Here is a 26923-nt window from a genome sequence, read left to right on the forward strand (position 1 = left end):
TTTTTACAAATTCATGATTCGAGTTTGTTTAAATAATGACATAACACAATGGGGAGCCTATAGCTGTTAAATTGTGGTGCACTATAGCCCGATTATCTGACGCCACACTTCGAGGTTCGTGATAATAAGACAGGGGACCAGTCTAGGTGCACCCTTGAGTATTGTTTGCTGCCACCTACCGCTGAGTTTTTAAGTGAGTTGCAGTTTTGACAATACCATTGTGACAAGTGATGCCAGTTCACATTAATAAGTGTTCTAATTTTAAAACACATCACATGGTATTGTTATTATTCCTAATTAAAAACTATACCGATAACCATAATACCAAACAGAAGGCTATAATTATTGTCCTTGCAAGTTACTTTTATATTCATGATATCATCGGGCAAATTGGATCGATACTTGATGTATAGGTTTCATCACGAACACCCAAAATAGGGGAAGTTACCACACCCTTGAGGGCAACAGCAAAACTATTAACGCACTGTTTCATTAAACTCGTGTAAGTATACACTAGAGAGAAGACAAGAATGGATTTTCAGTTTTTGGTGTGGGGAGAGGGGGGGGGGGGGGGCGGGGGGAACCCACATGCAATCATGTGGGGACTGAAAACTCAATCTATACACATAGCCCGACGGGATTCGAACCACTGGCCAACCCGACTGTCATTTCATGTTCGACGTAAACCACTCTAGAGAACGAAACTGTTAACTACAGTAAGCCTACTACTAATTTATCTTGTAAATAAGTTCCCCAAAGACTCATTGCTTCACATTAACTGTTTGTAGTGGTGGTGGGTCACCTTCCAAAAAGTTTACCCAATACTCGATTACAAACAATTCAGAGCCATTTTGCAAGGTTGGCAACGAATTGGAAAATTCTGTGACATTGCTGGAATTTTACATTGAAAACAGCACACACTTTAAAAAACCCATAAATTAATTTCATACGAAAACGCTGCTACTTTGTTTGGTATAATAATAATAATAATAATAATAATAATAATAATAATAATAATAATAATAATAATAATAATAATAATAATAATAATAATAATAATAATAATAATAATAATAATAATAATAATAATAATAATAATAATAATAATAATAATAATAATAATAATAATTATAATTATAATTATAATAATAATAATAATAATAATAATAATAATAATAATAATAATAATAATAATAATAATAATAATAATAATAATAATAATAATAATAATAATAATAATAATAATAATAATAATAATAATAATAATAATAATAATAATAATAATAATAATAATAATAATAATAATAATAATAATAATAATAATAATAATAATAATAATAATAATAATAATAATAATAATAATAATAATAATAATAATAATAATAATAATAATAATAATAATAATAATAATAATAATAATAATAATAATAATAATTATGTTTTCAACACATCAAATTTTGAATACAATAAACTGTGTACAAATAAATTGTTTCATTTTCTACCCTCGACCTTTTGACAAACTACTACGTACAGTCAACCCTTTTTGCTTTTCATGACAATGAGTAAAACTTGCATTTTCCTTAAAAATAAACTTATTTTGAAAAGTGTTTGTTTTTGTCCACAATAAATTGACACAAATGTTAGGCACCGTGGTCATGAACTTTCGGAGTGATAATGCTAATCGTTGGTAAAACTAACCACGGTAATTACAGAAGAGATCAATCTACCTCTAGACCTTTACGCACCATAAATAGGGCGCCCTCTGCTGGAGGTCAATGAAGGTTGCTCATTGGCCCATCCAATGCGCCGCGCGTACGTAATTGTTTCATAATCGTTTGACCTCAGCATGATGACGTCAAGGTTCAAGACAAAAAATACATCTCTGCGGAATTAGGGTTGAGCACAGGCTATACTGAACACAAGCTATACGATATTTTGGCTGGTAACCACACTCTACTTTGCTATTAACGAAAGTTACTGTGCTACCAGCAAATTTAACCAATAAGTCACCGTACACCTTTTATGTACACTAAGCTTTTTACAATAAGTTGCCGTTTATCTGTGCGACAACAACTGAGCAAGGAAAGACAATTCCAATGTTTGCTATTATTTACATTTCCTTCAACTTAATAATAAAAATACGGTATGGTGTCCCCGTGCATACATCATTAATAACAGTGAGAAGATGTCCCCTCCGAGCCACCATAGTACACTGTGACGTATGATCTCCACTTTTAATGATTATTAATAATTAGCAGTGAAAGTGGTAAAAGCTGGTTACTTGTGGGGACGCTAGGTGGCAGCAGACTTATAAATCGATTGCTCAGGATTATATGCGCATGCTCAGAACAATAAAAGACCCTTTCGCAAATACCCATTGCGCAAGTGCTAACTATTAAATGAGATGCATGCTGGTCTAGAAAGGGATCAAACTTGATCTCTAGCTACACCAGCATGCACCCCATTCCACGCATAATAAGGTCTATGGAAATTTACCTGATTAAGGCCAAGTCACACTGCAGTGATAACGAAAACGACAACGACAACGACGCAGAGAGAACGCATTCTATTGGTTGAAATGCTCCACGCAGAATACGTCCATGCTCATTCAACCAATCGAGGGCGTGCATTTTTATATCGTTCTCGTTTTCGTTCTCGTTGTCGTTCTTGTTTTCGTTCTCGTTATCGGGGCCTGAGTGACCGTACCTTAAGTCTGCTGCCACTTAACTTTCCAAAGTCTCCCATTGAATTAAACTTAATGAACTCATGGTGTGTAATATCTTTATACAGGTATATGATGAAAACACATGGTAGCATTCCGTATAATACTTTCTTATGTAACACATTATGGGAAGACGGGCATATCGCCAACATATTATTTTAATAAGTGATAAGTGATATTATTTGTTACTTATCTTTACACACAACGCAAAAGTGTTTCTTGGCAATTCAATTCATTTATAACTGCAAAATTCACTCCACAACATTGGTGGTGCACATTAATATTATGCATAAAGTTACTCCGCATTACGGGGTGATATTCGTATATATTTTTGACAAAATAAGTTTTAAAACAACAACTGGCCACAATAAAATAAAAAAATAACATAAAACAAGAAACATAAAAACAAAACACAAGACACATACTTATTTACCCTTATAAAAAAAACCTCCTCCTTCACTCCGAGCCCCCCCCCCCATTTGTTTTTGACAATAAATAATAAATAAACAAGCATTATTGCATTTTTAGTGTCCGTTTGTTGAGCGTCTAAAATTTGAGCGAACATTTCTAAATGGTTTCACGTCAGATGTCGGGGCAAGTCATCGTCTAATGCCGTCATTATCACGAGTACGAGTCTGTCAGTGTCACGTCGAGTCCAGTTTTTTTTATTTAGTCTCCGTCGCGTCTGTATTGTCCCCCTGATAGGCAACTACAACAGTCAAAAGCTCATGCCCATCCATGCTACCATCTTTGTCTTGTTCACCGGTTAATTGGAACACAGATTATTATGATACAAAACAGGGGACAGACTATTTCAAGGCTCATAATTCAGCTCGGTTTACCGATGAAAACAAGTTGGCGTCAACATGTCTTGAGTCTAAGCGTTGTCGGTATCTATTATTTATAGATTTACCTCATTTTTTTTAATAAAAAGTGCATCATTTTCAAAATGCCTCCATTTCAAAATCCCCTTTTTTACCAATAAAATTATTTCGGCATTTCTATGACATCGAAAAGCTAGTTAGTAATCTAATCTTTCATTCTACGTCCTACCAACCACAACAATATTTTGAATGACGTCACGAAGGCAGTTTTGTGTGCGTGGTATAGTTCCTATTGGCAAGGGGCTTGATACAACATTATTCAGCTGTGTGCGTTGGTTAATAATCACTAATAATGTCACTTCATATTTTGGTTACCCTTTCAGTTTGGTTACCCCATCGATACTAATAATACAAGAAGCTTGAACAACATCGATTGCGACCACTCACGTTATACCCAGCGCTGTATGCGGTTTATTTATTTTTTAATTTTTTTCAACAGAGGGCAGCACTGCACATCACTGGTCAACTTAACGCCTGGGTCCAATTTCATAGCGCTGCTTAGCAGCCGATTTTGTGCAGACTGTGCAATTTATATTTCATAGCACTGCTAACCGTCACCTTCCGGTGCTTACCGCACGAAAACAAATGACGTCACAATGCAAATCTACGGTTAACACGCAATAATTATGGTCGCCCAATTTTTCTGCTAACCTGTGAAATACGCTGAGGCTTAAGCACATTTTTCTGCTACAGTAAACACGCAAATTTGCTCACCGTTAAGCAGCGCTATGAAATTTGGCACTGGTATGTTTCGCCTGACTGTCCTCTTCGGCTTCGGCTGATCCTGAACCACTGGTCTCTATTAGAGATCAGTGGACTGAACCCTGCCACGACTACGAAGCCAACGACTATCGACTCAGCCAAAGACGCTAAACGGCTTCGGCTCCAGATTCGGCTAATCAGGCTAGCTTGGTCCCGCGGTTGTGTTGACAGCTGTGCGTGCTTTGCGTACGTAGAGAACGGAGTCTGAAGCCGAATCCAAACCAAAGCCGTGGATTATAAATGGCTCACAGTTTGTATTTTCCCACATATCCATATTATACTGTACCGCATGAAGCACCACCTCGCATAGTTTGAGCGTGACAAATATCGTTAATTTTTTTTCAAGACTGACAAAATAAAAATAAAATAACGTCACGACACATGAACTTTTACAATGAGTATTTCCACTTAATGCTTTCCTTTTAGGTTTCGTATACCTAGGTTAAGACAATACGTGTTCTCGGTGCATTGGTAACGGGCTCGGGAACCGGGGAGAGAGTTGTCCGGGCAAGACGTGACGCGAGCAGGGATCAGGGCCATGGGAAATGTGTTTAGTCTTGACGATCATCATACTTGACTCTCGTTGATCAGGCAAGATTTCTCGGTAACATCTCTGTCATCAATTGAACCTTTCGAAGAGAAGATACAAAAAGAGAAAACAAGAGAACTATGAAATAAATAAAAAGAAATCTTATGGGTGTGCCGAACATGGGAAAAGAGATCATTGAACCCATTGGGATAAATCTTGTTTGCCAACTGGTTGGGGTGGCCAGAGGGTCGATGATGTTTACTCACAATATTTTTACGATGTATAAAACAGTCTCACCTGTAGATTTTAAGTGGGGAACACACACTTCTACATGGCAATTTCTTATTTCCTCGGTAGGACTTGTGTTTTCCTAGGGGACCAAATGGTGTTATTCCAAATGGTGTTAATTCAAGATTTCAAGCGGCAAGTATGGATCAAATACGTGTTTTTTCCTGGCAGCTGAGGCGCACATGCAGTTTAGACCTCTTATGGCGGTCTAATCAAAGTTTACCGCTCAATGTGTAAACACTCCACGTTGGTCATTGATATTCGACAGAGGGCGCTGTGGTGGTGTTTGCTGTGAGAAGTGTTGACATGCTCAAGAGGGTCATGTAACTGCAAGCACATGTAATGGTTATCATGCCGTAAATGACTTACATTTCCATGTTTTCCAAAATGTATACAACATGTTCGTTTCAATGGTTTAAAACCACAATGGCATAAACATTTTGAATACACTGTAAAGGCATATTATTGACAATAATAGCACCAAATTATGCATCCCGATGTTGTTTCTCACTTATGATACACAAAGGGCAGAGCAAGTCAAACGGTGAGCCTATGGTCACACTGAAGTCATTTGTCCAAAGCGCCTCAGGACATTGTGTGAGGCACTTTTATAAAGTGCAGTTTATTATTAATATTACTACACTATCCACATCAACAAAGGCACAATCTCCATGCATGTGGTATTAATAGATGAAATACAAGTTTCAAATACTAGTCCAAACCTAAAACCAATGGCATTGAAAGACTAGCTAGCTCGAGTGATATGAGACCACGTGGGAGGCAACAAAATCATGAATATTCATGTTTGTGTTGGGATTCTTCCACGCAATATTGTGCCCGATGTTCTAATGACGAAACAAGAAAACACACACGCGCATTTGGCAAAGCATAATGGCTAAAAGTGCAGTCGGACATTGATGGAGCTTGCGTTCTGTGAAAGTACAAAGAATTTTGTTGATATCAACAAAAACTTCAGAAAATACTTCTTGGTTTCGATATTACTCCTTGGGGGAAAACACAGCACCCAGTGACACCACGATGGAATGTCTGCATATGCGATTGATTTTTTTTAAAAATGTTGTCTACTACTAAATCGTTAAGGGTTGACACATTCACTCACGGAAAACATTGTGCTGATTTGCATGCAGCAACCACAAGAAATACACAGTATGCAGAAAAGTTCCATCAGTTAATACCGGCTCTCAGTTAGCCCCAAAAGTTTGATTGGCAGAGCGAGGGGTGTTGGAGACCCCAGAACATAGCACAGGGTGTCAGCAAGACATATTATTGAAGCCTCATTCAACTAATAAATGGCTCCACTTTTTGGGGGCAGGTCTGTTGTATGTGCGCAGAGTGTTGTGCACGAAGTACATCAGTGAAAATATGTTTTAGATCCTTAAAAAAGCAAAACAAAACACGACAAAAACAAAGCCGCACAACTGTGGGACCTGATCCCCCTATAGATAATGTGGTATAGTCCAGTCTGGGATATTGAGGACCTTGACGACTCCCCAGGGCATTGCACTGGGGAGAAAACAGTGAAATAATTAGCATGTGCCATGATTAAGTGTTACTTCGGGTCACGTCGCTTTTGGTCTACATTTCTAATCTTAACAAATTTATAGAAGCAAGTTGTTAGTGTCGTTTTTTATGTAAATGCAACCCATACAGCATTGAAAAGGTTATTGATCATCATAGTTAATCATGTGCTAATATATTTGAGGTCAGAAGCTTTTTCATTGTGTTAATTCTATAATTCTTTATTAGTTTCTAGAATAGAAAGAGTTATAAACTTGCTACCAGAGTGCAATCTTTAAAAAGAGCAAGAAGAAAATGTTAATGAAGCTCAAAAGCCCGCCAAACCAAACTTGTTGTTATTGAACTCTGTACGTACCACTTCTTCGTTATCAGAATACAATCTCACCAAGTGCTAAGAGAATATTAAATAATTTAGTTATTTACCTTTGGGATGCAGAGTAACTATCAGCAAGTAATGTTAGAGCGGAATAAAAACACACAAAATTGTATTATTGTTAAAGACAGTAATTTCAAGCTATGCTTTATAAATAGTTTCCATAGTAAAAAGCAGGTGTACACCAATAGTGCTCGGACATAACCGACTGTGTATTTTGTTTCCCAACAATAGTCTGGGTCCTTTTCATATGAAGTAAGATACGGTGTTCTTTAAGGAGGGAACATGACCAAAGCGGATAGGATCGTATTCAGGGGCTGTTGCAGACAGTTTGGGGGAAATTTAAGAATCAATGTTTTCTCGACATGTTCACAATTTTATTTTCGTTGATAAATATTAATTGTCTTTCAGGACTACCGACTTTTCTAGAAAACATGTGAAAAGAAAAGAACACGAAAGTACACGCAAACGCCGTCTATGGTGCATGATTTACTCTCAAAATTGACGCATGAGGGCGCTACACCGATGAACGTATCGGGCACAGTCGTAGCCACTAAATAATATGACACGGCCTTACTACATCTAGAGTGAGAAAGGAAAGTACGGCTATTGCCCAGGTAATACCAGATACAGATACGTAACCAGATTGGGGAGAGAGGGAAATGTTTGTTTGTTTGTTGTTGTTGCTGTTGTTGGCTCAGGTGGTTTATGTCCAGTGCATTTTACCTATGTGGACCCCGGTTCCCGAACGTTTCATGAATAATTCATACAAACAACCGCAAACAAGTTGGAAAGTGCCCTCGTGGCTTCGCCAACGAGTCCCTCAATCCAATGCCTAGCCAATAGGACACAGTTAGTTCCACAGCAAAGCAACCTACCTGGTAAAGACACCTTTCGGTTGACCTCTTCGTTGATGTCGCTGACGGAGAGTTGTTCCCGTGGCGAACTGGCGGGCTTGTCAGGGTCGCCGTTTAGTACCACGTTGGTCGCTGTGAGTAGAGTCTGCGTGGAGTCAGTTGCAGGTTGGTCTTTCCCTTCCACCCAGTACGTTATCATTATTCCTTTGCCCTGAGAGAGGTTGACAATTCATATTGATAATAATTATTAATGGTTCATACAACTATGTGATTGTTATATTCTCTCTTAAGACATGCCAAAGTCCCTTCCCCCCTTTTTTTAAATAATAAATCTTTCCTGTAAATTTTGATTTATTTTGTTACCTTTTAGTTCATTCATTTAAATATATTTTGCATTTTGTGTTGAAACAATATAGACATGGTTCAAAACCTTCGCTCATGTTTTTTTGTATGCAATAGCGCCATCAAAGCTTCATGTGATCGCAAGATAGGGAATGTGACAGCCGAATTGAGGCCAAATTGCTATCTGAATGGCCGATGACGACAACAACCGACTGCGATCTCAAACTGGAAATCAAGTCTAAAAACATAAAAAAAATCTAATACATAAATTATTTTGTTTGAGAGATCCACGGCTCTATACCCGAGGGCAAATAACTCCCCACAGTCCCCTCGCATCCTCCCCCTCACACACCAATGGCGGAAATTAAAGGTCACGAGTTCACCAGAGCTGTCCCACAATCATCCGGTCAGATGTAAAGATGAGGAGACAACGAGTCCGAGATCTTATTGGCATATTAATATACAGGGCAGTTTGATGGACGGATGGGATTAAAATTGGTTTTTTTGAGACGCGCGTCAATTTTATATGCCACTCCTTCTGTTTTGATGAAAGAACAAAATGAAGAATATGCTCAAATGAATGATTCGATATACATTCAAACCCCTACCACTGTGCGTTTAATTCACTCTATTTCATATTAATAGGCGTAAGAACTTCATTTTCACAATTCTTCAGTTAAATTTTTATACAATACTGATGAAATTGGGTGTTTGACCACCCTCTTACTGTATGGCTTTTACGATTTTTGCGAACTAAAGAATCTGAAATCATCATGGCTCACTGATTTTGCTCACTGATTATAAAATCAGTGAGCTCTGACAATGGAAAAGAGCATTCCTTATCAAACACGAAACTAATTTGGCTCTCTGAAAACTTATTATACTTGAGGTAAAAAGTAATAGATTGTGGTGCTGCTTAACACAAAAACATTTTTTGAAACTTTCTTCTCATTTTAAGTGTATAGGGAAAAACTCCAACAAGACACCATGAAATCTACCCTAGTGTGGTCTAAAATAACCCAGTTACCTTAACGGGCATTTCGCCTCGTATGGCGGTATGGTATCCACCAAGAACTTCCAGGATCTTCACGCATGCCTCGCTCGCTTGGATCTTGAGGGCTGTAGGGATGAATGATGAAGAAATTAAAGATATTTTAGTAACCAAATCTTGATCAAGTCACAAACGGTACACACAGGAAATGAATGTCGCGAATAGCATGAACACGTGGTAGTAATTGCACAGTAAATTTTTAATGTCTGGAGGAGTACACACATACAAAATAAAACAATTAAATTTATAAACAAATGTATTAGTAAATGATTAACTATAATTAACAAAAAAAACATCAATAATTATATCAATGAACACATTATGAAGCCAACCAGTCAAATTACATTTAAATCAGAAGATCACATTTCAGAACAAAACCCCCAACGAAAAAAAGGGTTGATAGTTTGTGTCTGGAGGATTATATGTGGCCAAAACACAGTTTTAAGTACGGCACGTATAGGTGATTGGACTGAGGCTTTGATGGGTTGGCACCAAGTCATAATCTTACGAGAAAAACATTTGCCTATTATGGCCATCGCAGAAAGTCTGTGAACAAATAAAGGTAACATTGCCAGCCATAAGGGCCTATTGCTTGTTTTTCTACCAATTTTGGTGTTAAAACCTTTGTTCAAAGGACAAATCTGCGATGTCCCTCTTGATCCTTTGCACAACACGGAATGTACCTCCGCACAATGCCCGTCAAACATGTCCACCATTTTGAGAGAAAATTCCTCCAAAATGGTAGACAGGATAGGTAGCCTTGCTGAAGGCAGTCGAATTATTCACTCCGAAAAAAGACCACCGCTGTATAAAAACCCAACCGTATTCACTGTGCGTAACATCGCACGACACGATGCCCCGTACACTATCCGCATGCGGAGGCCGTCAGGCCGACAGCCTTGTAGGGTCTGTGTTGAAGCCACTGACCTCATTACTATAATTAGCGAAGAGTTCCCACGGTCAGCTCATTACCATAATGCCCGCGAAAGACGAGTCAGGTTTACATCACACACCACCACCACGGACGCTCAGCGAGCATGATAGGCGTGCGTGAACTGATTGGACGTCAAAATGAATAATTCATTTGCCTCACATCCTGTGTTGTCTGATAGGTCTGACAAAAGATATACATATTCATGGGCTGCATACTAGCATATCCGAGAGCCCCCCCCCAATTGTGTCCACAAGTGGAAATTTGTCAATACAACACATTAAACCCGGAAGTTACAGACCCGACAAGGCCGTCGGCCTAACGGCCCCCGCATGCGGTCAGTGGTACGAGTGCGGATGACTTGTGTGCACAGTAGTCGTACGATGTGACAGTGTGTATACGGGTTGGCCATGCGGTGTGATCGCACGCACCACGCACAGGGCATACGGGTGGGTTTACAGCGGCGTCTTTTCGGAGCGAATAATGCGACTGCCTTGAGCAAGGCTACAGGATAGGCGGGTATCTTGAAAGAAAGCCAAATATCTTTCTCATGACTCACTCTAGCCTTGCCTTATGCTCTAACCGTGTGTCAGATTCCATGCTTGTATCAACAAAAGCACATTTCCCCATATATTCCATTACTCGCCTTACTGAGTGTTTCGAGCCACATTTTAAAAGCTTAGACACAGGGACGCACCGATATGCACCAAAAAGCCGACCACGAAGGACAAGGACATGCGATAAGCAAGAGTCACAATACACGGCAGCCACATAGACCTAGGCCTATCTCTCTTGGGTTATGGCTCACCAGTGTACATACAGCACGTATATGTTATCTACAACGTTTCTTAAGTTCTCATATACACCGCCATTTTTATTATTTGAAGGACGTGTTCCAGATGAAGCAGAAGATACGCGCCATAAGATCAGCAGCCGCCATGTCACTTTGGATAAGCACGGAGGAAGGAATAAGCAAGCACTCCAGAACAGAAAGGTCGAACAAACAAGGCTTCTGCATATCAAATGAAAAACCAGCTAATGGACGTGTGCCCATGGAATAGCACATTGTTTACAGCTTAAGCATATACCATCCAGCAAAGTACGTCATTTTCGAGTGAGTTAAGCAAATTCTAGCGTGGATAATTGATGATAAATCACGAAAAAACTTCAATTGCAATGAAACCTTCGTACAACGGCCGCAAACTTGTACCAATAATCTAATAAAATTAATGGCCCCACACCATTTCCCCCGATCCGATTATTTAGGTTCCCGCTGCCTGCTCCGTGCCATGACTGTCTTTCCAATAATTACCGAATGTTTGCTCATGTCCGAGAGAAAAAGGTGAAAACACAACGGGTAATTGGGTCCACATGTTACCCGTGACGTACGTTCAAAGATCGGTCTGCCTTTACCAAGTCTGAAAGTTGCTTGAAAAACACATCGAACCGGTAGCTGCAATATTTTATTCACAATTTTTAAAGTGCATGGGGAAATTTTATTTTGAGTTGCATTTGTAGGTTAAATTATGTACGGAGTAATAACTCTTATAAAAGTGTCATGATTTAAACACTGCATTTTGTGATGAATGGCTTCCCTAGTTCCTAACGCAGGTATTTTTTGTTTGGAGTAAAGATGAAATGTTTGTTTTCGGATGTCCAACTGTGACAACAACATATACTCTGGTTTATCGCATCGGCTGTTCCATAAATCAGGAAGGAGGGAGACGTTGATCATGGTCCAACACAGATACACGTAAAGCTCCGAACGACCCCATAGAAACACGGACGATTTAAAGAGTACACAATTTGACATTATTGCTGGTGATTCAAATTATACTTGACAAGTTACAGTATTTAGTCTCAATTGATTGTATACAAAGTTCAGGTCAGTGCTACACAAACCACAAGAGAAATATTTCAATCTGAAACGGTTCTTTCGAGGTCCAGACAATAGCATTAGAAAACACTAACATAGAGAAAGTGCAGCTTACAAATGCTGTGGTATTATTATCAGACATTTCTTACATAACATTTCACACATTTAAATCGGGGATAGAACTGATTTTTTTTCTCTCCAGAACCACATTACTTTGAAGTGAAATGATTCTCAAAATGCTTTATACTATCGAAAGCTGATATAGTTCTGACCAAGTAAGTTTGTATTGCCATTTGGTTCAAGAGTGATTACCAACCGTAATCATTTCCTCAACGGACACTGCATAAACAAACATCGTTTTTTGTGTGAAGATGAATAACGGTTGAAAGATGTTTTCAAAGTATAACATAATGATCTCCACAACTATGCCTCAAAGTTGTGTGGTTTCCTGTCACTTCGTGAACTAACACAGCCCACTATTTGAATACTAACCGTCATCTTTGCTCCTTTGTACATGGGTATAACCTTTTTTAACTCAATGTTTTGCATATTTTTTCACGTAAATTATTCTCGGTATTTTGTATGTTGTTGCGCCAAGGCCTCACAGCATTTCTAAGGCGCACTTTCTCTAGTGTCCTCTAATGCTATTTTCTGTACGTACAGCTTGCGCACCACACGTTGTATACATGGCCGGTCGGGGTATATAATTTTTTATGTTTGTTGCTATCTTTTTTATCTGCCTGTTGTTACATTTATATATATATATATATATATATATATATATATCAAATAATAAACCACAAGGGAAACTGACTGGGAACATTTGTTTTAAATGATTTTGGATTGAACAAAGAAAATTGACTAGAGCGGGATTTGAACCAACGACCTCCGGTTTAACGTGCCGGCGCTCTACCAACTGAGCTATCTAGCCCTATGTTGGTGGTCTCCCAATTTTGTCAATATCTTTGTTCGGGGGTGCCTGTCAGAAGCCATTAAACCGCAAACTGCCGTGTAGCCAGGGATCACACCCGGGTAACGATACAACCTGGGAAGCGGCAGACAGGGGATCACCTTAAGGGGATGCGACTTTTTTATATCAGATATCAAATAATAAACCACAAGGGAAACTGACTGGGAACATTTGTTTTAAATGATTTTGGATTGAACAAAGAAAATTGACTAGAGCGGGATTTGAACCAACGACCTCCGGTTTAACGTGCCGGCGCTCTACCAACTGAGCTATCTAGCCCTATGTTGGTGGTCTCCCAATTTTGTCAATATCTTTGTTCGGGGGTGCCTGTCAGAAGCCATTAAACCGCAAACTGCCGTGTAGCCAGGGATCACACCCGGGTAACGATACAACCTGGGAAGCGGCAGACAGGGGATCACCTTAAGGGGATGCGACTTTTTTATATCAGATATCAAATAATAAACCACAAGGGAAACTGACTGGGAACATTTGTTTTAAATGATTTTGGATTGAACAAAGAAAATTGACTAGAGCGGGAAAATTGACTAGAGCGGGATATATATATATATATTTGTTTTTTAAAAACTTGTGTGAGCAAAGCAATTTCTTCTTTTGGAGATCAATATGTTCAATAAGTTTTCTTATGTCTTCTTATGTATTAAGAGTGATACCAAAAGTATACCTTCCCTTTAAGGCAAGTCACTTAATAATGTATTGATTCGTTCTTCGGATGGGACGTACAGCTTGTGCAACGCACGTAACAAATCCACTTTCAGTAAGAGAAGGGAAATAGCGCTGGTGTTTCTGCCATGGTCGGTTGCAGATTGTCACCTTACAGACCATTACTGCTATCTGAAATCAGTTTCATAATTCAGACAGCACTGAATATTTTAAAGGCAAACCTGTCCCTGAAAATAATAAACGGTTTTAAACGACCCTCAGCTAGGGCAACGCTAAAAATACTTACACAGGATTAGTGTAAAGTATTGATGTTAGGACTGCACACGTCTATTTTTTGGTTTTTTAGTGACGTCACGAAGTCCGCCTTGGGCGCCGCCATGTTTAACTCATGTTTACATGTCAATGACACGGAATGTAGTTCAGCTCACAATAAACACTTCCGAATTCACGATTACAATGCTGTGAGTGTTGTATGTAGTTATAAATAATATAGGAGTAGTTTGCTATACAATTAGCATGGCTAAAATAACATGGTCACCGACAATCTTTGTATTTTGAGTGGCAAACCATAATACATGAAAAACCAATCCCTAAAATGTTTTAACGGTTTCTTCAGTTCGGGTTAAACTTGGTGAAGTCCGTCTTTAAAATCTACAAGGAGTTAAGGGACATGGGGTCCAAGGAAAGAGGGCAAGCTGCAGCATTCATGCAGGTCCTTGCTCCGTGGCTGTACCTTTTACCCTTCCACACGGTCATGAAAAGCCTTTCAGCCATGCGTTATACCTGAGCGTTAAATTGGCTAAACAAATAACTGGGTGTTGGGCCGTACTTTACAATAAAAAAGAAGACTCGACAAATACTCTTCCTAGAAAAAAAGCACAGGTAGAAAACAGGTAAACCAAAAACCCCAGCTGAAAAAAACTTGTTTACAAACCTTCGCCTGTAGACTCCATTCGAGACGCTGTGTTGACTGTATCGCCGAAGAGACAATATCTTGGCATCTTGAGGCCGACAACACCCGCTACAACGGAGCCTGTGATTGGTTGAACATGATGTACAGAATGATATCACAACTGTGATTTGTTGAGCTTTCAGTGACAATTGGTTGATTGATTGTTTAACTTGATGACAGGGGCTGAGACGTTCATTATACTCACTGCTTGACTTACATATGACGTGAGTGGTGGTAGGGATGCATGTGATAAGTCAACCTCGTTCCTATGATAGGTAAATACATTCAAACCGGGGACTTATAACAAAAGAGGCCAATAGGGTCCACGGTTTGGGAAAGGTCCACGGTTGCAAAACGTGTACCAAACAAAGGGAGCTGTTGCAATGAGTATAAACAAAAGAGGGACAATAAGGATGTCCAGTGTTGCAGGCGACACTTGTATGTGTGTGTGTTCTCACTGCGCCATTTTCCAACAGCACTTCTTTATGACTAAAGCAAACGATAGCGTGATTCCCATGTTTAGCGCAATTGATACACATAACACAAGTGTGACACGATATCCCTAGACCTAAGAAGGAAAAACACTCCTCCCTCGTTTATAATTACCCGAATGGATGCCGGCTCGTATTCTCAGTTTCATGTCTTGCCTGTGGGGAATTATAAACGTTTCGCAGACTTGTACCAAGTCTATTGCCATACTGGCGATCTCTCCAGCGTGTAGTAAACCATTGCGTTTTGGAATGCCAGAGACGACCATATCTGAGGAGACAAAATAGGCGGGAAAAATTGTGTCATCTTATTCAAGAAGTGTTATGCATACATCGTCATTCGAATCAGAATGTTTAAAGCCACTGGACACCTTTGGTAACTGTCAACAACCAGTATTCTCACTTGGTGTATCCCAACATTAAATGCATACAATAACAACTTTGTGAAAATCTCGACTCAATCGTTCATCGAAGTTGCAAATTTGTGTGCTTTTTAATGCCTATAAAAGGCTTCAGGCGTGAAGTCTTTTAAATTTTGAGTACGAAAGTACCTCTTTCTCAAAACAACATTACTTCATACTTCAGAGGGAGCCGTTTCTCACAATGTCTTATACTATCAACAGCTCTCCATTGTTCGATACCAATTTTGTATGCTAATTATTATCATAATAATAATAACCTTACTTATATAGCGCTTTTTACAAAAGCGGTACAAAGCGCTTTTACGCAAAGCAACCAAACAAAAAGATAAACTACATGTTTTACAGACAAAACAGTGCATTATTTTGAGTAATTACCAAAAGTGTCCAGGGCCTATAATAATATTCACGCCCCATTGAAGACAAATTTGTATTCTCACAAGGAATGAATAAATGCATGTTGTTAACCTTCCTTACCGCCAGTCATTAAGCAATTTTGGCTGGAAATATTATCCCTTTTTGTTTTATTTATCAGACAAATAATGAGCTTGATGAGTCAACTTACACGCATCTCCGATTGTCTCCACTTTATACACGTCATACGCGTCGATTATGGAGTCAAAGGTCACGTAGAGTTTGTTCAGAAGTGCGACGACCTCGTAAGGCGAACTGCCGCTGGATAGACTTGTAAACCCAACAATATCGCTGCAAGAAAAAACGGGAAAGATCAATGTTTATTCTTGGTTTCCTGAAAATAGCGTATTGGTCACCTATAGTGCGGTATCGGTATCAGCTCCAATTTCATTTGTCGTGCTACTGTGATCATCTCGCGGGATTCCCTGTATTCTTGAAGAGTAATGTGGTGCGGGTTCCAAAGAAGGATGGGTGGACAGACTATTTACCCCCACCTTGATTGTACAACATGCCTGGTATGGACCAGAGGGTTTACCCCCAACATGTTCATGTACTTTAACACACTGTTTTCATCATACACAGAAGTACCCCATAAAATCTTTCAAAGAATTCACGAGATTTTAAGCACACCCATACCAAACATCAAATTATGGTTTGAATACCGCTAAATTCTGACAGAAAACAGGTTTAAACCTCAAACAATCAAGCAAGATGGCTGGACAAAAATACAATCAATATTTTGTACACTGACATGACAAAATCGCACCAATATAGGTGATCATAATGCGAAGACCTAGTGACGTCACAGTCATGTGGCAGAGCCCCTTGTGAACAAGAAAACAATTCTTCATATGATCGTGGCTTGCAAATGGGCAACCTAAAACCGCATCCATGTTGTTTCAATCTTGAAAACCTTTCGTTCGCAAATGCAAAAATAGCAGTGCCCATCAGACATTTTGGTGCGGAGCGTGTGAAAATTACCCCCATGTGTAACCGGGCCCCCAGTGGACACGGGAAGTCGCAAACCGAGATTTACGTTTTCGCAGATTTGCTATTCATCGAAATGTGGAGTTAAAAAAAGTAGCCTCATGGTGGTTATCTATTGGAAACTTGTGACACTGCAAATTTTTAACTTTATATTCAGGTGTGGGTTTTGGGAGTTATTAATTGTGGTTTACTTATTCAGAAAGTGAAACTTTCGGCCATGATAGGTTTATTTTAAAAGGTCAAAAACTGGTTTCAGAGCAGAGTAATGGTGGTTTATTCGGAATATTGTACACACTGCAACTTCCGTTTTCACAGATTTGCGTTTCATCGAAAATTGGGGTTAAAAAGAGCAAAGAGCGGAGAGCAATGGGCATGGTTACCTATTCAGAATATTTTACACAGAGTGCAAATTGAATTCAACTTTTGTTTGGAGTCAAAACTGAATTGAGAGAAAGCAATAGTAGTTTCCTAATTCAGAATATTGTACATACTGCAAATTTTGACTTTATATACACGTTAAGTTTTTTTAAGTTAAAACTGAAGTTGGTCTAACCAACTGGCGGACTTTGTTGGTTCACGGCGAAATAAAATGACCCCAAAAAGTTTCGAGGCATATGTGCGTTTTATTTATTTATTTTTTTGGACATCTTTCAACCAAAAAAAGCAGCCTTTAAATCCAAAATCGCCCCATCCAGAGCAATGTGTCCTTAGTATTATTCGGATCCCTACACAGGATAGCCGAATCTTTAATTTTGAATTATGTATACTTCTACTAAAAACTGCACCTAACAAGGAATTGAACATTTCCAATGAGCTTTTTTGAGGCATGGTGGACACGATGTTGTGCCAAATTATTAGGTTTGGATACAATTAATAATGTACGATACACCCAACCAAACAATGCACTCCTACACAGGCTAGTATCGTACAAGGTGAAGACAACCGTTAATAAATTCGAATACAAATCATAATGTGGTTGTTTTTCAATAGATAAATCACGTGAAAAGCTGTTTTCCCATAAAGAATCCAGGTATTGCCTCAAATCACTTTGGCAAAATGCAATCTTTAATCCATATTCTGAGGGGACAGGTCTAGTATTTGTAAACCGGGAGGCGTAGAAATTTTTCATCAAACGCAAACGAAAGAGTGGACTTTGTCCTTTAAAAGGAGCTCACGAGGGGCGCGCGTGTGGGTAATGGCAGATGAGTTGTCCCGCCTAAAAAGGTCTCGCCTGCTCGTTTTCAACGACCTGTAATTCGACAAACAACCCTTCCGTAATGGGTTTACTCATCGCTACCCTAGGGGGCAGGAAAGACCGGCTTGATGTAATGGGACAAGATTTAGAAAATAGCACCTGGGAAAGAGTCTACGTTTTTGTACTAACGAGGGCCACGTTCTGTGGATTGCTTGAACATCATTGCGACGCTTTATACGGCGTTAAAAGCTTTTTAATTTGGTGTTCGAAATCAATGAATGGGGGGGGGGGGGCTGCGGAGGGGGGGGGGGGGGGGTGTCACCATGCTGTAAAGAGACCTTTGCTTGCTTTGTTGGTGGCAGTTCGAAACCATTAACAAAGCACTTCCGTGTGTTTGAACTTCCGTTATAGACAGAGCGTGTGAAGAATGGTTAATTTTGGCGTGTACATTCGCGGCCGTTTTGGCGGGGCCAACATTCACGTTTGGCGGGAAAACCAGGTTGAATGGTGTGATCGTGCTTCGTGCCATTTCAATGCCACGCTGGAATGAATGTTTTCTGAAATCTGATTTGACATTACGTGCTTGCGCAATTCCTGCCCCGTTGTTTAACAGTATTTCGTGACACTGCGCAACCAAGTCCTGTAGCGAAATCCGCACGGACTTTTTAATAGAAATTCTTACGTTTACGTAAAGCTGCTTTATTATACAAAAGATAAAACTTCTGCAAATGAAAAGTGCGCTGGGAATCACAACTAAGTAAACGTAACGTGGTATATTGGCTGGTAACACTAACCCTTGTAGGCTACATTGTGTTGCGTAATAATATCGAAGTCTAATACAGCGCACGTATCTACCAAACAGGGTACTCAAGGCGCTGAGTATATACAAACTTTCAGAAAGATAGGTTATTGCAGTGATGGATTCTGAGACCCAATTATGTAGCACTTATAAGGGTTTACAAGGTGCTACGGCGCATAAGCAGCCACAACCAGGAACACCAGGGCGAAACGGCCCTTCTCTTTTCGATAAGTGCACTGGGTTCTTTTACATGCGCTACACAACACATGGGGCCAACGGCTTTACGTCCCATCCGAAGGACGATGCAATAAAGTCAATCAAGTGTCACGGCTGGGGATTAAACACACAGTCTCTTGGTTGTTATCTAATGCATCCATGCCCTGTAAAATAGTAATTAATTTTTTCACTATGCATGACCCTGAGTGACAATGAGTCCCAGCAGAGCACGGGATATAATTGGTTTGCAACGTACCCATGTTGTTGTACATTTTCTCACAAGCTTTGTTCATGTTGTTAAGAGGGCTTGCTTTGCATTATTTTTCTTTGAACAGGTGTAGTTTACATGATCAAGTATACCTGGGATAACCTAAGCTTATCTGTTTATAGAAAAGTTTGCTTATCTGTTTACTTAATTAATGATGTTTTATAGTTTGGTTTCATAATATTGACACATGACATACTGATTTTGTACACACAAAATGCTGCCATTACACGTGGCATGCTTCAAGCTTAGGTAGGATATCATAGCATGCTGACCACTGTGTTCAATGCGGTTAAATCAACAGATAACGGATCGCAGCATTACAGGACTCGAAAGATTCTGATCAATGACGGTTCATGGACGCTCCTCCTTGCGAACTACCATCCAAATTCAATCTCTGTATTTCGAAACGTACTGTAGACCTACTAATATGCTTGTAAGCCTAATTGTATATTCGGAATAAAGGGATTTCGTTATTGGCCACCTTTGCACTTACAATTTACAAGTATAACAGTGCCGATGGGCGTTCTGACTGGGGGTGTAGAGATTCCATCCTCGAAATTCCATACCGAGAATAAAGCTGCAAATTTTCATTTTGTAAACGGTACAATAAACCTAGTTTTTTGTTTTGCATTTCACACAAACACCGCTGAGCAGTGGGATTCACGGCGGATCAAAAATAAAATAAGGCAAACAAAAACACCGTAAAGTGTTAACATCTCGAGTGACTCATCCCCGTATATCTACTTTTTAAAAGTATGACACGTTAATCTACGACAGTAGCAGAATAATGCATAGGGAGCCAGACGATTACCAGACTCACACTTTTCTTTGCATCGGGGAGTGTTTTAAAATGCATTGGACGACAATCACACACTGTATTCTCTGCACGGTGGCAGCCTTGTGTTCTCGGAGCTGAAACCACGTTGGACTAATCAATACGTGACTTGAATGCTCTATAAGTTTAAACCCTGCACTTTCCAGGAGAGCTCAAGGAAAGGGACCGAGAATGAAGAGTGAATATGGATTCTTAAACTTGAATCAATCTTTTCTCAAGAGGCTGGAATCATTTTATTTATGGACTGGAAGTACAAAACAGTATCTTTTTTTAACAGTATTATTGCACCGTCACGTAGGAGGAAGTTTCAATAATAACTTGACCGATACTTTGGACATTAAAATTGGTTTGGTATTGGACTCATTGGACACTCGCATAAATTTGTACAGCGAATTTCTGCTTTTATATTTCAATGTTGGACATTCATTTGCGGTTGCTACAGTGAATGTCTACTTTTCAATTGGACATTGGAGATTGCTATACAAACCTACGTGAAACGGAGCTCGCGTGTTTGTAACCAGAGGAAATGACAGGCGTTCTTTTCTGGGGTACCACACAATGATGATACTTATGGTGTCGATTGAATGATTACCACAAGCGACATTGTGTATCTGCTAAATAAAGTAGGCGATTTGGGGTCAACAATATCTTAAGTTCAAATAGACTTAGCCAAACGAACAATTTCTACAAATAATAAAGGGCGCCACCAAGAGAAACGGAATGATCAATACAGCAATGGAATCTGTACAGGGACACGGACAAAGTGCACCATGGGGTAACTTCACTGATGAATGGTAATGGCCTAACACTGCAGGCACTGGTTGATGTGTTTATACTCCAAATGAGCAAAATAACATGTCTGAAGCTCAGACAGCGCCCTCATTGAGAGGTCCAACAAGACCTTACATTATCTTGGGGGGGGGGGGGGAGACACAGGGTAATTTATGTGGGATACAGAGAATAGTTTGCCACAGCTGCTTCTCGTTTGTAGAATTAGTTAACACTGCACATACTGCTAAACGTGTAGTTCCTTTAAGTAATTTTAAATCTCAACTAAAACGCATTATATGTATTTAGTCTTCTCTCGCCAATTGTAACTGGTCACTTTCAAGTTATTTATATGTGAAAGTATTAATATCACGTTTTTGTATTGTAATCTGTTAGACGCTTTCAGTGCTCTCACAATAGGCAATGTACAGGCAACCAGTTCTAGGCAATCTACAAGAAGAACAGCCATTCACATTCCAGTGTTCACAAATTTTTCTCGGGGACCGACTGGAACAATTTTTTTTTAAATTACTCATTATGCTACCAAATTGTTCATGTGCACTGCAGTTGGTTTTGGTTGTCATATACGGCATGCACCGACATGCCCTATATAAGGGTGGACACGTGCACATTTTAAATTCTTTCAATATTTGATATTGACCAAAACCAAGGAGGCTGAAAACACGTATAGGCCCTCGTTATGTAGGTCTTGTCTTTACAGGTCCAGGGAACCTGATCAAAAATGGAATAATTGAGCTTTGAACGTACCTGAAGAATATTGTGCAACTTTCAAAAGACTCGGCTTTGGATGGGATCCCCTGCCGTAAGTTGTCTGCAACGGGTTTGGGCAGCATACCTAGGCAGAAAAAAGACACGGTGAGTTGAAACATTAGCCATTTTTTGTTTATTTCAGACGTCTGCAAATAATTGGAGCTCACTGTTGTGAAAGAAAGTGGGCCACGACTACGGTTGGGGGTACATCTTCTGTATTTGCCCGTCACTGCGTTTAATTCGTGTTTACCACAGCTTCTAGTTTAAAGGTCATGCTAGCGTGAAACGGTGATTAAAACACTCGCCAAGGCCGTTACGAAGAGTGTAAATATCACCGTACAAGACGCATGCGGTCAAGCAGGGTGCGATTTCATGGCTCTGCTTACCGCCGAATTCCGCGCTTACGATCACCATTCTCCGCTTACAGGGTAAGTGCCGAATTTCTGCGCTAGCTGTGTATTGAGCACAGAATGCCTAGTAATGTGGAATGCGCAAGCGCAGAAGCCATCCCTGTTAACCCGTGAAGTACGCTTGACGCCTTGACGTAAGCGCGGGATTCCCTGCTTCCGCAAGCGCCTATTCCTTGCTTACTGTAAGCAGAGCCATGCAATTAGGCTGCAGGTCTCTAGTCTTTGTAAAATGCCGGTGAGGCTGTATGTAGTTCACACTTGGCGTCACACAGGGTTAAGTCGGCCATCTGTAACTGGCAACGATAAGCCATTTTCTGAACGCAACGTTATGCGTTAATACGCATGTGTGGCAAGTGGAACTTTTATCAAATTTCTTGCATGATTTGGTCGGTGAACCACTTGGCCGAGTAGACAGATTGGAATGTTTGATGCAGCTCGTAGCCAATAATGAAATGTTGGCGTTCATTGGGGAAAACAATATATTTGTCATGCAGCCCTCATGTTTTTCAAATGTAAAACATAAAAATCAGAAATATGGAATAGAAAACCAACCTTAGATAGCTTTAAACAATTATTGTATGTTACATGAAAATATGTACGGAGTGGGCTGGACAAATTTCTCTAACTAAAATTGTGTCTCCAGTTAAGTGCAAAATAAAACCTAGAACAGAAAAGCGGGTTTTAGGGGTGTGCCAAAATAGCATGACTTTCCTTTTAATTTCACTGCCTTTAAAAACAAGTCGGTTAGGAACCAAGTCTTGTAACATCTTGTCACCAGGAGGTTTGTCAGAGTTAGTACAAATCAATTGCGAAAGGGAGTTTCTAGTGTGAAAGGGGCTTAGTTTTATCTTCCTCAATATTGTTCTATATGAATGTTAGTGTTTTTGTCCGTTGTGTTTGAATCGAGGCCAGTTTTAATTTCTCAAGTGTGTGATAACAAAGTTGTTATCTTATCTTATCTCATTTATCTGAATATTATTATCTACACAACTTCATCATCGATATTTATATGGTGCTTTTTGGCGAGCATTGGGTATAAACATGTTAATTCAACACAAACAATCACATATCTTACCTTCCACAAACCTGTATCACTAAAACCTTGTGAACTACCCTTCAACGAAACCACATTAATCACAAATGTCAATTATTTTGACAAAATTAATAGTTATTTACACAGGAACCTTTTCAAATTCAGAGGATTGTCTCCTGCAGACAACATTCCAGCTATTAAAACAACAACTAGATCATGTGGTATTCCCAGCAACGCTTTAATGTGCCGTTCTTACTAAATGTTTAATTTGTTTGTACAGCCACACATCAGGGGAATTGTAACTCGGAGACAAGTAACGATATTTGTCTCACTTAACCTATAATTCTACTTTTATAGGCCAGTCTGATCCAACCCGCCCACTTGCTTTAAAGGCACCGGACACTATTCGTAATTACTCAAAATAATTGTCAGCACAAAACAACTTACTTGGTAACGAGCAATGGAGAGCTGTTGACAGTATAAAACATTGTGAGAAACGGTTCCCTCGGATGTAAAATGTAGTTTTTGAGAAAGAGGTAATTTCTCAATAAAATATCTGAATTAAATTGGAGACCTCAGATGAGGTATCGAATTCAAGGCGTCTGAAAGCACACAACTTGTGCAACAAGGGTGTTTTTTCTTCTATTATTCTCTTACAACTTCGACCACCATTTGAGTCCAATATTTCACAGGTTTGTTATTTTGTGCATATATTGAGATACAACAAATGAGAAGACTGGGTGTAACTGTGCCTTTTAATGAGCTATCAGGTTGCGTTTTCACCAACGATGTTGTCCCGAAAACGTGATTTCAAGTATAGTTACCGTGCCGTGCTATTCCCAGCTTTATTTTAACAGAGAAGTGTTGGGGAAATAGTTCAACCGAGAAAGTGTGACCCTTTTTGACCATGTTGGTCGGTAGTGAATTTGTTTCTTGAATTTGTTTTCGCCTTAAATTACAAAGGCCGGACGGTTGATTCAAGGTGAGGGCTACTACACTTAACCGATTTGGGTTATCGACCCAGTCAAGACCCACCAGGCCAGGAGCACGTTGCCAACTAATCCTACCTGAACCAGGGTTACCATCTTAACTGTCCATAAGGATGTTTGCATGGGTTTCATCCACTTGAAGAAGGGCTGAAAGAGCGGAATGCACTTCTAATTTCCCAACAGTTTTCGACGCAATTATGTTTTTTGAATAAGTGCCTTGCTCAACACCTGAGCTCGGGTCCGGTAAACTAGACCGCTGGACCACAAACACGCCATGTTCAAAAACATGAGCTGGGTACCAGGCAATAGACCGTGCAAGTCTTTCGCGCATTATTTCAATGTTTTTAGACCACTTGGTCCCGGTGAACATTGCTTAAAGACACTGGACACTATTGGTAATTGTCAAAGACCAGTCTTCTCACTTGGTGTATCTCAACATATGCATAAAATAACAAACCTGTGAAAATTTGAGCTCAGTTGGTAGTCGAAGTTGTGAGATAACTATGAAAGAAAAAACAACAACTTTGTCACACGAAGTTATGTGCTTTAAGGTGCTTGATTTCAGGACCTCAAATTCTAAATCTGAGGTCTCGAAATCAAATTCGTGGAAAATTACTTCTTTCTCGAAAACTACGTCACTTAAGAGGGAGGCGTTTCTAACAATGTTTTATACTATCAACCTCTACCCATTACTCTTTACCAAGTAAAATAATTATTTTAAGTAATTGTCAACTGCCTTTAAACTTGTGATGAATGAAACAAACTTGCACACAACCTAAACGGTCGCAATGTTTGGGAACGGGCCGGGCGAGACTTACACAGTCTATATCGGCCTCAGTCGACAAAAACACAAGCCTCGCTACGAGGGCAGCGCACCGTATCACTACCTCTCGCTGTTAAAAAAAAACGCATTGGGGAATACAGGATACAAGACTTGGGTTGTGCTTCTTTTGGACCTAAAATAACGTCCAGAAACCACGTGAACGACGAAAACTTATCCCTCTGTCGCAACTCTCTCAATATATATACAGCTCTGGGTGAAGAACTAGCAAGGCATGTTGAGGAAAAAAGTGGTGCTATACGGGATCGATCACCCCGGGGAACGAGGTCGACAAAAGATGTCATTGAGTGAAGTTGGCCCAATGTGTCCCCAAAAGGTTCACACTATTAAGCACGCTACGCCCTTCTCCCGATTTGGTATCGCTATTTTTGGCAGATGGTATCGACATTAAGTGCCACAATGTGACAGCACCTTTGAGAAGGGCACACAGGGTCATCCTTCCACCCCAATTCCATCCCAATTAGTTTACTTTTACCCTAACCAGAACTTCCCCAAAATAAGGATATAAATAAATGTTCTCGAGCGGACAACTACATGTGAAAAAAAGTGTAGTCCATTCGAGCTGCACTTCGATCGATACGAGCTAAAAATGTCCTCCCTAACTCGGCCCTTCCGACAGTTGCATCACCTCCCTCTGGGATTTGTCACTCAGTCTATCTTTGTGTGTGTGTGCCACACGGTAATAGCCCCGACCAAACTGCAAGGGTTATATGATTGAATTATCAACTACAACTTCTTCTTTTTCTGAGCAGTAATCTTTAAAAGCAAACGAGTAAAAGGGAAAGGAGAATCGAAACGACAGAAATCTTCGCTTGAATTCAAGGCACTGTATAACAACGTTCGGGCACAATGCCCTTTTCATCGTGGTTGTTTCCAATGGGGACATTTTAGAAGACCGGTGGGCTTTGGAACGTGACACGCTCACCGTTGAGTCTGTCGTTGCAAATACTGTCAAGATATTGAGATGTTGGGACTGGGGAATCAGAGCAAGTCAATTAATGATTGCAAATTTTGAAGACATGTAAGACTGGATGGGGGCTCTGCATAGAAACACAACATAGGGAGACTTTCGGGCCGAGTTCGGGCGGTTTATTTTTTGAATAGTCGAGAACAAGTAGTATCGCCGTTCTTGTTTCATCCGCTCAAACGACGATGTGATACAGCACAACGAAAAGCGATTCGGTACTGGCCAAAATAGATTTTAATTTTGTACAGTAGGAAACCTGACGTAAGAAAGTGAACTAACGTTCGACCTTATTCTTAAGGGATGACAGTATAAAGTCTAATGTTAACTTTTATCTTGAACTATAACAATCAATATTAGAGTAATTTGGCATGTAATTTACTCATTCTCTTGAGATATTGCCGCCATTTTCTAAAGTGTTATCTCGAAACCCAGATGAATGATGGTGTTTGATCTTGTTCTGAGTTTATTGTTCTCGGGTAGCGTTCTCATCGTTCGGGCGTGCGAACAGTGAACTTGTGCAAAGAACACAAAGCCCTAACTCATCCTCCAATGGGACGTAAAGTCGTTGGTCCCGTGTGTTGTGTAACGCACGTAACCCAGTGCACTAATAACGAACAGAGAAGGGGTTCGCCCCTGTGTTCCTGGTTTGACTGGCTGAATATTGCGCCATAGCACCTTGTAAACCATTACATAATAATATTGTCAAAGACCAGTTGACGTACTACCAAACATGTCCAGAAGCGTCACTGAGTGACGGATATGCGCA

General features: G+C 39.8%; 1 protein-coding gene across 1 annotated transcript in view; it reads right to left on the reverse strand.

Moving 5' to 3' along the window:
* Positions 1-3182: 3182 nt before the first annotated feature.
* LOC117297701 (atrial natriuretic peptide receptor 1-like) overlaps positions 3183-26923 on the reverse strand; it is a 53054-nt gene continuing 29313 nt past the window's right edge. Inside the window, exons 10-17 of the mRNA XM_033780848.1 lie at positions 21915-22002; positions 16230-16369; positions 15364-15516; positions 14740-14838; positions 9324-9415; positions 7976-8165; positions 7148-7165; positions 3183-4997 (exon numbers count right to left, since the gene is read on the reverse strand). Coding sequence (XP_033636739.1) covers positions 4936-4997; positions 7148-7165; positions 7976-8165; positions 9324-9415; positions 14740-14838; positions 15364-15516; positions 16230-16369; positions 21915-22002 — 842 coding nt within the window. The 3' untranslated portion in view covers positions 3183-4935. The remainder of the gene's footprint in view (positions 4998-7147; positions 7166-7975; positions 8166-9323; positions 9416-14739; positions 14839-15363; positions 15517-16229; positions 16370-21914; positions 22003-26923) is intronic.

The sequence above is a fragment of the Asterias rubens genome, chromosome 12, assembly GCF_902459465.1.
Source record: "Asterias rubens chromosome 12, eAstRub1.3, whole genome shotgun sequence".
In the NCBI taxonomy this organism is placed as follows: domain Eukaryota; kingdom Metazoa; phylum Echinodermata; class Asteroidea; order Forcipulatida; family Asteriidae; genus Asterias; species Asterias rubens.